General features: G+C 41.4%; 1 protein-coding gene across 1 annotated transcript; it reads left to right on the plus strand.

Annotated features, from left to right (window-relative positions):
* The first annotated feature begins 247 nt into the window (after positions 1-247).
* LOC142138867 (ciliary microtubule-associated protein 3-like) lies at positions 248-14,134 on the plus strand. Its single transcript, XM_075195913.1, has 6 exons — positions 248-355; positions 722-864; positions 9,380-9,478; positions 10,963-11,099; positions 12,188-12,305; positions 14,052-14,134. Exons 1-6 carry the CDS (start codon positions 340-342, stop codon positions 14,118-14,120), a joined length of 582 nt encoding a protein of 193 aa, XP_075052014.1. The 5' UTR covers positions 248-339; the 3' UTR covers positions 14,121-14,134.
* Positions 14,135-16,032: the final 1,898 nt, after the last annotated feature.

The raw sequence follows: 16,032 nt of genomic DNA on the forward strand, positions 1-16,032 counted from the left end.
GTGACATTCTGTGAGCACTTGGGAAGTCATTTACATTACTATAATACTGTTGCAGTGAAAGCATAGATTTTGATTGTATAGATAGTGAACAATGCAGTTTTTTGCATCCACAAAGCCTAAACAAACAATAGTATATGTGCACATTAGTAGTTGCCATTTCTTAGACACTACTTCCCAGACTCCTTCTTTACAGACCAGCCGAGGTATTTGGCTGCAGTATGATATATAACCAGCAGAGAGACCCAGTGAAAACTACCATGAGTTGTGCCCAGAGCACTAGACAGCATTGTGACATCACACAACATAGCCAGAGCATTCAAGTACACAAAACAGAAGAGCATGGAGCGCAAACCAGGTAAGACATGGAACTGATATTTCCCAAGGATTATATAAGACAAGACTGTCATAACTATACCTTATGCACTGTATTTTTATCTTAGCATAAGCCTAACATCAGTTAAAATACTACGAGAGACTGGAAAATTGAATCCTTGATCATCTTTGTATCACATATTAGTAGAAACTATTTTTTAAAGCAAATTATTCGAAAAAATAGACCTGAATTATAATTATAATAAAAACTGAGCCTAGTTTGCAATACTACATTGTGCTCAGTCTATATAAAAAAAACAACAATTTTTCTGTTTTAATTTGCAGTATTTTCTGTAGGTATTATATAGGATTGTTTTCAGATTTAATTCTTCTTTTTCAAAATCTTCAGAATATTTGCGAAGAATTTGTTTTGAGAGCAGACAGGACAGGAAATGTTTCCCTAATTCCTGTGCCCCAGACCGCCTGGGTATTGAATTGGCCCCTATTAGAGGAGCTCCAAATGTGGGACCCGGGCGCTACAACATTGAGGAGGTGAGTGGAAACATTCTGGGGATCCTTTATAAAATCTGGAGCAGGGTTGAAATAGGGCAGACAGATTTTGGATATTGAAAAGTGTTTAACTTCCCCAGATGATATTTATAGATATATTGCATAGATTGTATTAATTTGTTACATTTTGGCAGTGCCGTAACTAGACATTTCAGTGCCCTGGGCGAGACAGGGCACCGGCGCCCCCCATCAAAGTGGGGGTGACATTTGCCAAGTGGGTGTGGCCAACCTAATGTGGGGGTGTGGCTGGCACTTTACTGTAAAGAATTCTGCTACACATATTTGCAAATGCATGATATATATATCTATCAGAGCCGGATTTACACCTCATGGGGCCCTAGGCAAGATATTGGTTTGCCCCCCCCCTTCACACACACAGTGGCCCCTCACACACACATAATACACACACACAATGGCCCCTCACATACACATAATACACACACACACAGTGGCCCCTCACACACACATAATACACACACACACACACACACACACACACACAGTGGCCCCTCACACACACATAATACACACACACACACACACACACACACACACACACACACACACACAGTGGCCCCTCACACACACATAATACCAGGGGCGGATTGGGAACTTAAAGTGGCCCTGGAAAAATCCTGAAAGTGGCCTCATGTAGGCGGGACCAATAAATGGTAAGCGGGGCAAATTGTAGGCGGAGTTAGCACTCCATTAGCTCGAGCCACATTGGTTTTTATACAAGGCAAATGCAATACGCTATGGTAAGCAGAGTCCGTCTATCACAGTTGACGGAGCTAACACACAAGTAGGCAAAGCATTGCACATGTAGGTGGAGCAGTCACAAGTAGACAGAGTCAGCACACCAGTGGATGGTGTATACACATTAGTTATGTAAGTGGAGCAGCTTAATCCAGCAGCAGGGAGTTCCCAGGGTTAGCATTAATGTAATAATAGTTGGGTCACCCACCGGATCAAAAAGTCTCAGTAACAATATAAAATTAAAAAAATAAAAAGTAAAGCACACTGCTTCTGCATACCTGTATGCAAAACTGTAGCATGTCGAAACCATGCTGGTGTGTGCCTTAACCCCGAAGAAGAGGTTCCAACCTCCCAATGTCCTCTATTCCTCCCAATCCCCTCTTCTTGGAGTTAGGGATTTCAAAGATAAAAACCACATACTTTTAAATAAAACTGTGATTACTTATACACACAAGCATGAACAATTAAAACATTTTTCTTTTTCAGATTAAATTAAAATACTCCCATGGATGCATCATACATATTGAATTGCAAGGTTTATACTGTTCTGCATGATAATTTAGCCAGTATTAGTGATACAAATACAATATAAACAGCCTCCTAGTGACCGCCATACAAAATAAACATCATCCTAGGGATCGCCATACAATACAAAGAGCATCCTAGTGACCGCCATACAATACAAAAGTGAATTCTAGTGACCATCATACAATGCAAAGAGTATCCTAGCAAACGTCATGCAATAGAGAGAGCATTCTTGTGTCAGCCATACAATGCAGAGGGCATTCTTGTGTCTGCAATACAGAGAGCATCTTAATGACACTATATAAAGTGCCCTGTGCGTCTGCCCCTGTATGAGTGCCGCCCTGTGTGTCTGCCCCTGGTATGAGTGCGTCCTGTGTGTCTGCCCCTTTATGAGTGCGCCCTGTGTGTCTGCCCCTGTATGAGTGCGCCCTGTGTGTCTGCCCCTGTATGAGTGCGCCCTGTGTGTCTGCCCCTGTATGAGTGCGCCCTGTGTGTCTGCCCCTGTATGAGTACAGGCAAAAAAGGAGTAAATGTTCTCTGGGACAAACCATGTTACAATGCAAGGGGTGCAAATTAGTTTATTATTTTGCACATAAGTTAAATACTGGCTGTTTTTTCACCTAGCACACAAATACTTAATAGCTTTATTACTACACTGAAATTTAAAGTTGATCTAGGACATGCCCTACCCCAACTATAAATATGTTCCCACATTTTAAATTTACCTCCCCCCTCCAATGCAACATGGTTTTGCCTAGGTGCAAATGTTACTCCTTTTTTATGCTTTGCTATCCTAAATGACTCAGGCCCATAGTGTACATATGGTGCTAGTGAATATGTGATTCTGTGAGTGTTAAAATACCTGCTATTTACTGCACAACTTCTTCATGTGAGTCAGTCAGGAAGTCAGAGGAGCTGTCCTCCACTCATCCCACCCCCCTGCGCTGTCACATTGGATCTGCAGCTGCGGTGATGTCATCACAGATGGACGCGTAGCTCTCTCCCAGTCAGCAATAGGATTTGATCCTTTCATCACCACCTACCCCCCCGCTCAAGTGCCAACCTCCCTCTCTTCTCACTCTACACCCCCCCCCCCCGCACGAGTCGCAGGGGGGTGCCGCGAGTCGGGGGAGGGGCCAAAAAAAAAATTTTATTTTTTTCCTTTTAATGTGCCACAAAGGGGAGAGTAGCGGGCGGCTGCTGCGCCCTCTCGGGCTTGCGCCCTGGGCGACGGCACCGCCCGCACCACCCTAGTTACGGCTCTGCATTTTGGTGTTAAAAGCCCCCTCTGTCTGTCCTAGTACAGGCTTATACTGATGTTGTTGTTTTTTTTTTTTAAATGGTGTATAATATAACATTATGGATATATATTGCAAGTATGTGCATCAAGAGACCCATCTATAATAGCAACAGACATTTAAAAATTTTGTATCTTGTTGCAAGATTGGAAAAAAAGGTTCATCTTCAGGGAAGCGCAGTTATTTGGACATAAATTTCATGTCAGTATTTTCAGGACATAGCTTAGCAGGTGTATTTGGATTTGCTGTGTGCAACATTTGGGAACTTCAAGCAATCTTCAGTAATACTAAACTGTCCCAAATAAAATATTCTGGTGAGCCTGCAGGGTATGCAGAGCTGTGTGATCCAGAAATGGAGTCTTTTGTCTACAAATAAAAACACTACATAACATTGCTGTTGGCCAGTATCTGAGGCTATTTTACTATTAAATATTATAAATAGCTTTTACAAGCCCTACCGTGCTCCAGGGAAGCGCGCCATTGAAGTAATGGCGGGAGATATACACAAGGGAGGAGCTGCTGCGACCGCGCGTCCGCAGCAGCTCCATTTCGCCGACGGGGAAATGTACAGCAGCCGCGGCGCTGTCAAAGAAGCGTCCGCGGCTGCTGTACAGAAAAAATATTTGGTATGTTTAAAACAGGCAGTTTGACTGAATCGCCTGGCGTGTCAGTCAAACTGCCTCCGCGTGTCACGAGTGACATGCGTGTCATAGGTTAGCCATCATGGCTATAAGGTGTGACAAATGTGTAATTAAAGATGCACCTATGGTTTCATTCTTTTCAACTGTAAAGTTGGAATCAAACCCATGACCCCAGGATGTGAGGCAGCAATGTTAACCACTGTGCTTCCATACTACCATATATAGAAAATATATAAGGACATACTTAGTGTTCTACAGTGCACCATATGGTGAATTATTATTATTATTATCGTTTATTTGTAGGGCGCCATAAGGTTTCCGCAGCGCCGCACATAGTACAAACAGTAGACTATACAGTAGACTATACAGTAGACTATACAGGGTAGAACAGTACAGAACAATAAACACACAGTACCAGTACTTCAGAAACTCCGGGAGGGCAGATACAGTAGAGATGGAGCAGAAGAACAGGTATGGAGACTGGAGGGAAGAGGGCCCTGCTCATTCGAGCTTACATCCTAAGGGAGGGTAAACAAAGTCAGGCACAAAAGGGAGCCAGTGAATCAAAGGGGAGAGAGATGAGGGGTCAAGGGAGGATGAACAGAAGAGATGAGAGGTTAAATGGATGGTTGGTAGGCCTTGAGGAACAGGTGAGTTTTAAGTGCCCGTTTGAAGGAGCACAGATTGGGAGAGAGACGGATTGAGCGAGAGAGGTCGTTCCAGTGAAGGGGGGCAGCACGGGAGAAGTCTTGGATTCGAGAGTGGGAAGAGGTGATCAGTGTGGAGGAGAGGCGGCGATCATTGGCTGAGCGCAGGGAGCGGACAGGAGTGTGAATGGAGAGGAGGTTAGAGATATAAGGGGCAGTAGACTGGGAGAGAGCCTTGTAAGTGGTGGTAAGGAGTTTAAAAAGGATTCTGTAGGGGAAGGGGAGCCAGTGTAAGGCGAGACAGAGTGGAGAGGCGGAGGAGGAGCGGCGTGAGAGGAAGATGAGTCTTGCAGCCGCATTGAGTATAGAGCGGAGGGGGGCAAGGTAGGAGTGGGGGAGGCCAGTAAGGAGAAGGTTGCAGTAATCGAGGCGGGAGATGATGAGATCATGGATGATGGTTTTGGTGGCATCCTGAGAGAGAAAGGGATGGATGCGGGAAATGTTACGTAGTTGGAAGCGACAGGCTTGGGCGAGGGATTGAATGTGGGGGGCAAAAGAGAGAGAGGAGTCAAGAGTGACACCCAGGCAGCGGAGTTGGGTGACAGAGGAGATAGTGGAGTTATTGACAACGATAGAGAGATCGTGGTGGGATTGGAGTCTGGGCGGAGGAAAGACAATAAGTTCAGTTTTTGAGATGTTAATTTTAAGAAAGCGTGAGGACATCCAGGAAGAGATGGCTGAGAGGCAGTCAGTCACACGAGAGAGGAGGGAGGAGGAAAGATCAGGAGAAGAGATGTAGAGCTGAATGTCATCAGCGTAAAGGTGATACTGAAGACGAAACGAGAAGATGAGAGCACCAAGGGAGGAAGTATAGAGCGAGAAGAGTAGAGGGCCGAGAACAGAGCCCTGGGGGACTCCTACAGGGAGAGGGGATGGGGTGGAGGTAGAGCCAGACGTGGATACAGAGAAGGAGCGGTTATCCAGGTATGAGGTGAACCAGGCACGGACAGAACTAGAGAGGCCAAGAGAAAGAAGAGTTTGCAGCAGGAGGGGGTGGTCCACGGTGTCAAAGGCCGCAGAGAGGTCAAGGAGGATGAGTATGGAGAAGTGACCTTTGGATTTGGCTGAAAGGAGGTCATTAGTGACTTTAGCCAGTGCAGTTTCGGTGGAGTGGAGGGGGCGGTAGCCAGATTGGAGTGGGTCAAGGAGGGAGTTGTCAGAGAGGTGACAGGTGAGGTGGCTGCAGTCAATCCGCTCAAGTAGTTTGGAGGCATAGGGGAGAAGAGAGAGGTAGCGAAGTCAGAGGCAGAAAGGGAAGGCGGGACAGTGGGAGGGGAAGGGAGAGGAGGGAGTTGAATGTGGCGAAGAGGCGGCGGGGATTGGAGGACTGAGAAGAGATAAGGGACTTAAAGAAGGATTGTTTAGTAAGGGACAGGGCAGAGCAGAAAGAGGAGAGGATAAATTTAAAGTGAAGGAAGTCTGCCAGGGAACGAGATTTCCTCCAAAGGCGTTCGGCTGTGCGAGAGCACTTTTGGAGGGAGCGGGTAAGTTTGGAGTGACAGGGTTGGGGAATAAGGCGACGCCGGCGAATAGAAGAGGCCGGGGCAACAGTGTCCAGGGCAGTAGTGAGGGAGTGGTTGTAGAGAGCGGAGGCTTGATCAGGGCAAGCCAGAGAGGGAAGGGGTGATAGGAGAGTGTCTAGAGAGGAGGAGAAGGAGATGGGGTCGATGGCGTCAAGGTTGCGCCTGGTGAGGGTGGCTTTAGGCGAGGAGGGAGCGGGGGAGGAAGACAAAGTGAAGGAGAGGAGATGGTGGTCAGAGAGAGGGAAGGAAGAGTTGGAGAAGTCAGAGAGATTGCAGAGGTGCGAGAAGACAAGGTCGAGGGAGTGACCAAGACAGTGGGTGGGGGAGGAGGTCCACTGAGTGAGGCCGAGGGAGGAGGAGAGGGCAAGAAGTTTGATGGTGGCCGGGTCAGAAGAGTTGTCAATAGGGATTGTAAATACTTAGTTTACAATCCCAATGTCCATCATATATACAGTTCAGTGCCCACAATATACAGCTTCATGGCCATGATATAAAGCTCAATGCTACCATATGGAGGCCAATAATACAATTTCCAACATGATATAATAAACCACCCTAAACCCAACAAGATGTCCCAATATAACACGCAAGATGCCCTATACTTTACCAGCAAGATGACTTCTAATTTCCTTAGCAAGATGTCATGCATGTGTCCAGAAAGATGCCCTGTATATATCCAGAAAACTTTCCTGGTCATACCCAGCATGATGTCTTCGTAAGATGATGTGCGCAGTAAGATGATATGGATGTGCCCAGCAGTCACTTACCTCCGATCCCAGCACACCGTCTCCACTCCTTACTTTGTTGCAGCTCCTGTCCGAGCTGACTTGGATCAGCTGTTTCATACCACATGAAGCAACAACTTCTAATTGGATTTTCTTGTTATTTTGACAAGGTCGCCAGGGCAGCACCACTTCACTGGGCCCCAATTAGTCTGCATCACCAACCCATCACTGCCCCTGATTTTCTCCCAATTTTCCCTATATGTGGGGAGAACGTGTGTCAGGACAAATGACAGCAGACTAAAGACTAAAATGAGTGGTGCCGTTTTATTTACACAATTGCATTCTTATCAAAGCAAGATCATGATGAAAGCAGAGTGAGATTGGAAACTGGCAGGTCCAATTTAGCCCAAAGGAAACCTTTGGGGTTGTTGTTGTATTAACAACAACCCTGAGGTGACAGGGCTTCTTACAGCAGGGTTTCATTTCAAAAACACCAGTATCCTGTCTCTCACCTACCTCTCATCTTGCATAATGCAACCCAAGATATTTTGTCACCCTCGTTTTCTCATGAAATGTCTGCCCCTATGGCTTGAATGGTTGAAATATAAATGTATGAAGTTATAAAGCATATTTTCTAAACTATTAAGTGTCCTTCCAAGCAGTGGTGATGAAAACGTTTAACACAGTAACAGTGATAAATAAAATATTTGATGACTGATGTACAATAAATATCAGTACAGTAATCTGAAGTAACGTAGAACAAAATACAGACGTAACTAGATAATCGTTTGTACCTAAGGTGCAAGTAAGCAGTTCAGCAGTTATTAAGAAAGCTAGAAAAGTAGGAATCTGTTAACCTCTGGTCTAGAAATCAATGAAATTATTGAGAAGTTTCACAAGAATCACGTTTTGCAACCAAACAGGCCATGTTCCTATGTGCAAAGTAACGATTATACAGTCTTCCAGTTTTATGTTTGCCTCTGTACTGTTTTTTTTATATTGCATTTTGCTGAATTTATAGTCTGTATGTAGGGCTGGGAGACGGTTTCTGCTGTATTACTTGGTAGAGGTAAGAACGGGAACACTTAAGCCCAAATTCCACCGCAGAAACATAAAAAATTGTGTCCAAATGCAGAATGAGGCAACTATCAGAACAGTTTGCTCTCCCACCGGTGGTTGGATTGCAGTATAATACACTTACTACACCAGTCTATGCAGTACAGAATATTACACAAGTATCTGCTATTGGGCGCTGCTACTTAAAAAAATTATATTCAAAAACAGTAATGACTTGGAGAATTTGGAACATGTAGTTCTAAAATCAGTGAAATAGTACATTTTAATTACATCAATACTTACCAATATCTAGAACATCATACTGGATTCATTTGGATGGCAAAAATACCTGGATCTTGGAGAAAATAAAAAACACTGTCAGAAAGTCACATAGAAACATAAAAACACCTAAATGAGGCATTAGCAGGAAAATACATATTGTAATCTATCTTCTGTCAATCTAAACTATTGGGATAATAGAGTAGAGTAGCAATTGTAACTGACAGGAACCTTCTTGCAGATCACTATACTCCCCAGTGGCGCACACAGGGGGGGTTTTGGGTCTTTGACAGCACCGCGGCTGCTGGATAGTACAGAGCTGCCGAAACGGAGCTGCTGCACTTTTTTGGGGTTTTTTTTGGGGGGGGGGGGGGCGGGCACACTTAAAAACCCTGCGTGCGCCTCTGCTCCACTATAATGTACTTATGCATCCAGCTGTCTACTTGTGTCCTTTTTATTCTGTTTATTTTTATCTTATTGGGTGACGTAATGTCATATTTTGTTTCTGTATGACCAATAAGATTGTGCCACAGGCATCCAAATAATTAGGACAGACAATTGTGTAGGGTACTAGATAATTGTGTACCGCACTGGGTAAACCCAAAAAGGCCAGTGGTATTATTATAGAGTCTAAAGTAGAATATTAGTACAATAAATATTCAATCAATCACTGTAGAAGGTGCACCCTCATATATAAAGCTTGTATTACCATGATGCTTTTTTCAAGATACAGAGCATAAGAATGGAATAACATTAATCTTTGTTGTTTTAACATTTCTTTTGAATTGTTTTAGATAGTAGTTGCACTAAGTGATATTTAAATAATACCATTTAAAAAAAAAAACAACATGTGTATGTATTCACAAAACAGTTTCACCTTCATCTTATATATTTCAGGTGCTTTTTAATATACCAGATGACTTAGAGACCAGTGTAATATGGGTTTTTTTCTTCCTTGACTGAACTATTAATTTGTTGTGTTACCAGTTTACCAACCTGAAGCACCTTCAGCAGAGGAAACCGCTGAGTAAGAAGGGGTACTGTTTGGGAGCCAGGACTGCACCCCGCTTCCCCCCAGATAGTAAGGTAATACTTCTGTGGTAGTGTATATATCCAATATAGCTGTCACTGTTAGTAGCTCTGAGCTATGTGGTTACTTTCACTATAAATTATCCACACATCCAAAACATTGTTTTACTTTCAACTAATTATTGAACAGTCCCAGATTATATCAATATAGCCACAAGGTGACAGTCCCCAAAATATTATTCTATATGACACACAAGGAAGATAACCCCAAGCTAAGCAGTGAGTCAGAGGAAGTAACTTAATTTATTTGTTTACAAAGGCATCCACATATAAACCTGGACATTATCAAACATATTACGCTTATTAAAGATATGCCACACATATACCATTAGGCATTATGGTATCTTGTATACTTCTTGGTTGTTGTTTTCTTCGTATTTCTGATAACTTGTGTGTTGTAATGTATCAGCCAAATTGTTTGCTTTGGGTGAATAAAGCATATGGAATAACTCATCTGCCAATTCTTCATCTTTGGTAAGAGCCCCTAATCCCCACCCCTTGACACTGTGTGTTTTATAGTATATGATATTATATTATATTAGAAGATGAATATAGATATCAGAATATAATGTCACAAACAGGTGGAAACCGGACAATTTTGACAGAGCTTGACAGGCCAAACTGTATTTGTTTAATCAGCCTATAGCACTTTATTCCAAAATGTGTCTAGCTTATGTAAGTGTTGTTCTGCATACTTCAGTGTTGACTTTTGCAATTAAATTGTAAAACGTTATACTGTAGAGCACTACTTCTGTGCCTTCTTAAGACTTCTGCAGGTCCTTTCTAGTGATAAGTCGGTTATGGGTATCAGACTTTTCTGGGTCCTCCAGGTGTTGCCTTAACTTCAAAGGTTCCAGTTCAATTTTCTATTTTGTATGATAAACCTAACAGTTAGAATTGGAAGCTAGAGGCATGTAGATATAGTTTTTAGCATTTCCCTGCTTTGTATCAGTCATTTATCCTTAGTTTCCGTTCCCTAGTCAGCTGCGCATATGAGCGCATGTTTGTGTTCTTGTAGTAGGCACAAAGCCCTGACAGAAGTGTATTTATTCAACAGCTCCCTGAGCTGCGAGCTGAAATCCAGAGAGTAAATTACCGTATTAATGGTTTTTACGCGCAGGATTACCGTATTAACAGTAATATTTTTGGAGCGCGGTATTTTCGGTGATCCCGCAGTCAATTGAATATGCCCCTTAGAGTATTAATGAATCAACTGGAAGGGTGTCGCCACTTTTTCACATTCCACATTCATTGCATTCGTTTTTCAATCTGCTAAATTTAGCAAATAAATAATAAACTGCATTAATGTGTAGAAATATGTCATGTGTGAGGTTTTACCATACAGAGGTTATGTTTACTTGTTTTCACTTACAGATTCAGTAAAACATGCAGTTTGACCAGGGGTGTTAATACTTTTGCATACAACTGGATATTTCATGCTTGTACTTATTCAGATTATCTGTGAAACTTGTGTTTTCCAGATGGTTACTGCTGGTCCAGCGGATTATCAGTCTGACTGTAATAAAAAGCGCACAGTATTACCCAGTATTGCTCCATTTAACACCAGTACTGTGCGCTTCTCACGGAAGATCAATGAGCTGTCAGTACTACCTCCCAGGTAATATCTGTTTCAGTTAGTACAGACTAAGGTGATCAGTTTTATTAAGGTGTTAAAATATATTTTACAGCATTATATGGGGCATATTCAATTCTTTTGAATCCCCGCGGCATTAAAACTATTACCGTTATTACGGTAATAGTAAGCTGGATCCAACGAGAAAACTACTGTAATAATGGTATTTACGCGCACTATAACCGTAATGACGGTAATAGTGCGCGCACCGCGAGACTTTTGGCATTTTCGCCAACAATTGAATATGCCCCTATAAACATATATGTAGAATAAACTAGAAAACATCATGCAGCTGTGTGTCACTCGTCCGCAACTGCTGAGTAACTTGTAATACAATCAGGATCATTTGGCAGAATGCAAATGTGCAAATTGAGACATTTGATCTCAATGTGCAAAAGATCATTCAAAAACCCATTGTTGATTGGTAACTATAGGATACTGCACTTCTGCATTTTGTTGCTAAGTATACCCCCATTGCCTATTATAAATTATTATCATATTGTATTACTGCATTACTCCTTAGTGAGTGTATTTTTTACCACTGACATACTCAATAGACTGTGGCTGTCTCAGTTATTACATTTAGGTCATAGCTCTCTATTATGACCCAAACAAGAAATATTTTCTTGGGCATCAGTAAAAAAGCAACAACATTATTCTAAGGAAAAAGTATCTTTTTTACAAAAGAGAATCAGTTCCAAATTAAATTTAGCAAAGTTTTATTGTATATTTGTCATTATTACAAACCAGTCTTACATACATTTATTATACATGAGTAGAATGTACAATAAATTGTATTTATTGTACAACTGTGTGGCTATTAGTGATGTCAAAAATTATAATGAGCGTAAAGACAAATGTCACAAATATTTTCAGTATTAGGAACACTGTTATAAGGCTTTCTTTAGTTCTGACAAACAATAATATACCATTTTATCTCAGTGTTTTGTAAAATTGCTGTAACTGCATCCTCATTACAAAACTCTTTAATGTGTCCTAATATCCTTAAAATATCCAATAGAACATTTTTATCCAAATATTATTTTAACAAATACTAATTTACATCTCCATAGCCCTGGACCATACAATCTGAACGCAGAACAGGATAGGAGGGTAACTTGGCCGGGGAGGTTCGGATCCCCTGACTGGGCAGCAGTGGCAACTCCTAACAAGAGGACTGTAAGGGTAGAGGTAAGAATTATAATTCACTATTTTCTCCAGTATAAAATAAGTTGCCACTGCAGCAATATGTTTTATAACTATACTCAGCTAATTTGTACAAGAACTTCTCTACAAACACATCAAGGTTCACTGGCCCTGAGATTATGGGGCACATTTATAATAAGGCAGAAAGCCCTATGGCAATGTTTTCATCGCCCATAGGACTTCGCCCTATATCAAGGGGTCACCACTGGTGATAAAATCCGCCGGATTTCACTGGAGTTATGCTTCCCCATGCAACAACACAGTAAAGCTTATTTAACAAACATCACAGCAGTACATGTTCTTCCATATTACCTGTTATTGCCATATTACATATGTCATTCTATTATTTTTCAATGAATTCCTTTTGTGTGGAACTGAAAGACACGGTGCAGGCTTTCAGTTCCACTGCGCATGTTTGAACCGACCAGCCAGGTCACAAATGTACATATTCCCTCAGACTCACCTGGCGAACAGGTAAATTAATCTTTGCAGCTCCAGGCCAGAATCACGCAGGTAGCTGAGTATCGCTCAACTGCTCCACTGATATTTTGTTGATAAATTGTGGATACATTCTAATAACTAGTACCCTACTGCCATTTGTTTCACACAGTTTAGTTGCCTATTAATCAATTATTAATATATGTTCAGACTTGTAAGCTTATGAGAGGATATAAAAGTAGACATGTTTCAAACATGGCTGCCCCAATGTGATATCAATTAATGTTAACATGTTAATGCTCACCCATTGTAGATTTATAGCAAGACTTTATTCTTGTGGTGTAAAGCGGAGTGCAGCTGTACATAGAAACAGAATTTGGTCTGCACCTTTTTTGTGTGTTTTTCATTAATTTCTTTTTATTTATGTATGTTTCTTTATTTTTAAATACTTTAGATCTAAATCTTAATACTATTGGTTTGCCTCATGCATTCTTGAATTCTTCTACTACATGAGTTCCTACCACAAATGTTGGGATACTATTCCTTAGATCTATCATCCTTTCTGTAATAAAGTTCTTCCTTATGTTGTCTATCAGTCTTCCTCCCTCAAATTTAGTGTGTGCGCCCTTGTTCTAGAAACCCATTATTTTTCAAAAAACTCTATTAATACTTTTGATATAACTCAATGTTACTATCATATCACATTTGTCCCTAGTCCTCTAAAATGCACATTTTAAGCTCTTGATGTCCTTCCTGGTAAATTTTGTTATGCTGCCTATGCACCATTTTAGTAGCACTTCTTAGATTTATTTTATATTTTATTATATTTGGATACAGAGCCTGTAGAACAGGAAACAATACCTGATGTGATATCTTACCAGTGACCTATAACCTGGCAATATAACCTCACTCTTCCTGCTAGTATTATCTTTTTCTATGCAACCCAGTATTCTATTGACTATTCCCACTGCTTGATTATATTGCTGTTTAACTGTATTAATGTGAAACCCCTCTGGTACTGGTGTTGTGCGGTCACTTACTTGGTAACCATGTTGTAATGTGGTACCCACTTTCTGTTGCCATCCTCCTCTGTTCCGGTTATGGCATGGGTGTGACATTCGTGACCAGAGAGTTTAGGTGTGCTTAGGTGTTTAAACATAATAAGCATGGAGTGTTCACTAGTGCTTGGCAGTGAATAATGAAATAATGTTGTCTATAACAATGAATTTACACTGGTTACACTGTTTCTTGGTTAAAAGTTTTTCACTTTGTTTTTCTCATTCTCCTTTCCAGCTGATAACAGACAAGCTACTAAGGAAGAACAGAGAGAAAGTGGCATATCTGAGACTCTATGAGGACTAACCAGATTGTGGCTAAAAGTCAATAAATGTTAATAGTTATTGTATACTTGCCTGTGTCTGCAGCTCAACACATCCTCTTTCCAACGTTTGATGATTGAAGATTTCATTGTTACATTTCCTGTCACTGAGATGCCTAAAGCAGGAAATTACATGGTGTCCCTCTCGCTTTGGTTAGGACAATGTACACTTAAAACAATATTAGACCTACCAACAAGGCATTCAACAGTCTATCTTTGCCTTTCATACATCAGACCTTAACAACATTTGTCCTTCATGGAACTTTCCTACACGCTATACAGGCACTATATTATAATCCTTCCTCTTAGTTCTCTTCCAACAGTCTAATCTCCCCAAAATTTAATATAAAAAATGGCACAAGACAGGTATGTCCCATTTCCCTACTGATATAGGCCTTCTGTATTGAGTTTTTAGTATCTAGAATACATGCCAACCCAGATATCTAAGGGATTAAAATAGGCCACCACAATTACAAAGTCCCGCTTTTCGCAGACAATGTAATGCTTTCTTTTACCAGCACACATACTTCCCTCACACATTTTTGGCACTCTCTCCAGTTACTAGGTCAACAATAGCAAATAAGAAGTTTTGGCATTTCACCTATCTACCCACACTAAAAAACAATTAGAGATCACTTTTTGTGTTCTCTGAAGGCCTAATGCAATCCAGTACCTAAGCATCTCTATAACTAAACATTTTAATCAACTATTCCACTCAAATTATCTTCCACTGATTGACTCGATTGAAAGAGATTTGAAAACCTGGCACCCTATGTTGATCTCTCGGAGTCAGAATTAATGCCATAAAAATGAATGTCCTGCATCGACTGCTGTACCTTCTTCCAATGTTTCTCTGCTACCTCCCTTGACTCACTAGAAATCTCTGACCGATCTCGGCTAACGACAATCCGACAGCTAAATTAACACTGACTGTCTGGGACAAATCTAATTCTCACTAGAAGCTCTCACCATACCCTTCACCACTTACCTCAATCTGGCACCACCCAATGTTTCTCCCAGGTAAGGCCATCAGCTTTTTACACCAATGGCTTAAAGCAGGTGGGAGGATACCACCCTTAGCTGGGATGGCAGTTACTCTGTGGGATTCAACTCACTCGGGTAGACCAGAGTATATACAAAATAAGGCTTTATTACGACAGCACAACACCACAAGATGTTCACAAGGTACAGGGTAAATGATAGCATGTGCCCTCCAGCAGCCTCTTGCAGTGTGACCACCTTCCGTTTAGATAGACAGTTACCATGTCACCCAGCTTGGGTTGCTGTCTCACACAGACCCTGTCCTGGTAGGGTTTCCTCCAGCAGCACTTCAATGCCTGCCCAGAGTCCTTTTTGCTGATGTTTTGTACACCAGGATCTTCCAAGCTAGAATAGCTCTCTTGGCATTCTGCTCTCCTTATATTCTTTGCTGTATACACAGGGAGTAGGGTCCACTGTCTCAGTCCTCCCCCTTGCAGCAGGGGTCTCTCAGTGGACATTTTAAAACTTAGACATACAGTGTCTGTTACCTTGATTATACAATGGAATGGCTTGACTCAATTAGCCATTTAGCTGGACATATTAAACGCTTCACGTTTGCGTGAAACAACATTACATTTGACATATTGTATCTGCAACATTACACAATCTGAGTCTGTGATACATTTTGATACAATAACATTTATATTGATAAATGTTAATACATTTCCCAATGTTATTTCAGCCAGTGTAATACTGTGGAGGCACACTGCATATCATCTAGAAGGTATAACCTAATTACCTCTCAGATTACCTGTTGAGCTATCTAATTAATGTGGGCTGCCAGCTAGCTATGTCAACTCACTCAGACATTGTTCTGAGACAAATGGTAATTACCTTAGCTAATACAAGCAAAAT

Source organism: Mixophyes fleayi, chromosome 2 (assembly GCF_038048845.1).
Source record: "Mixophyes fleayi isolate aMixFle1 chromosome 2, aMixFle1.hap1, whole genome shotgun sequence".
Classification (NCBI taxonomy): domain Eukaryota; kingdom Metazoa; phylum Chordata; class Amphibia; order Anura; family Limnodynastidae; genus Mixophyes; species Mixophyes fleayi.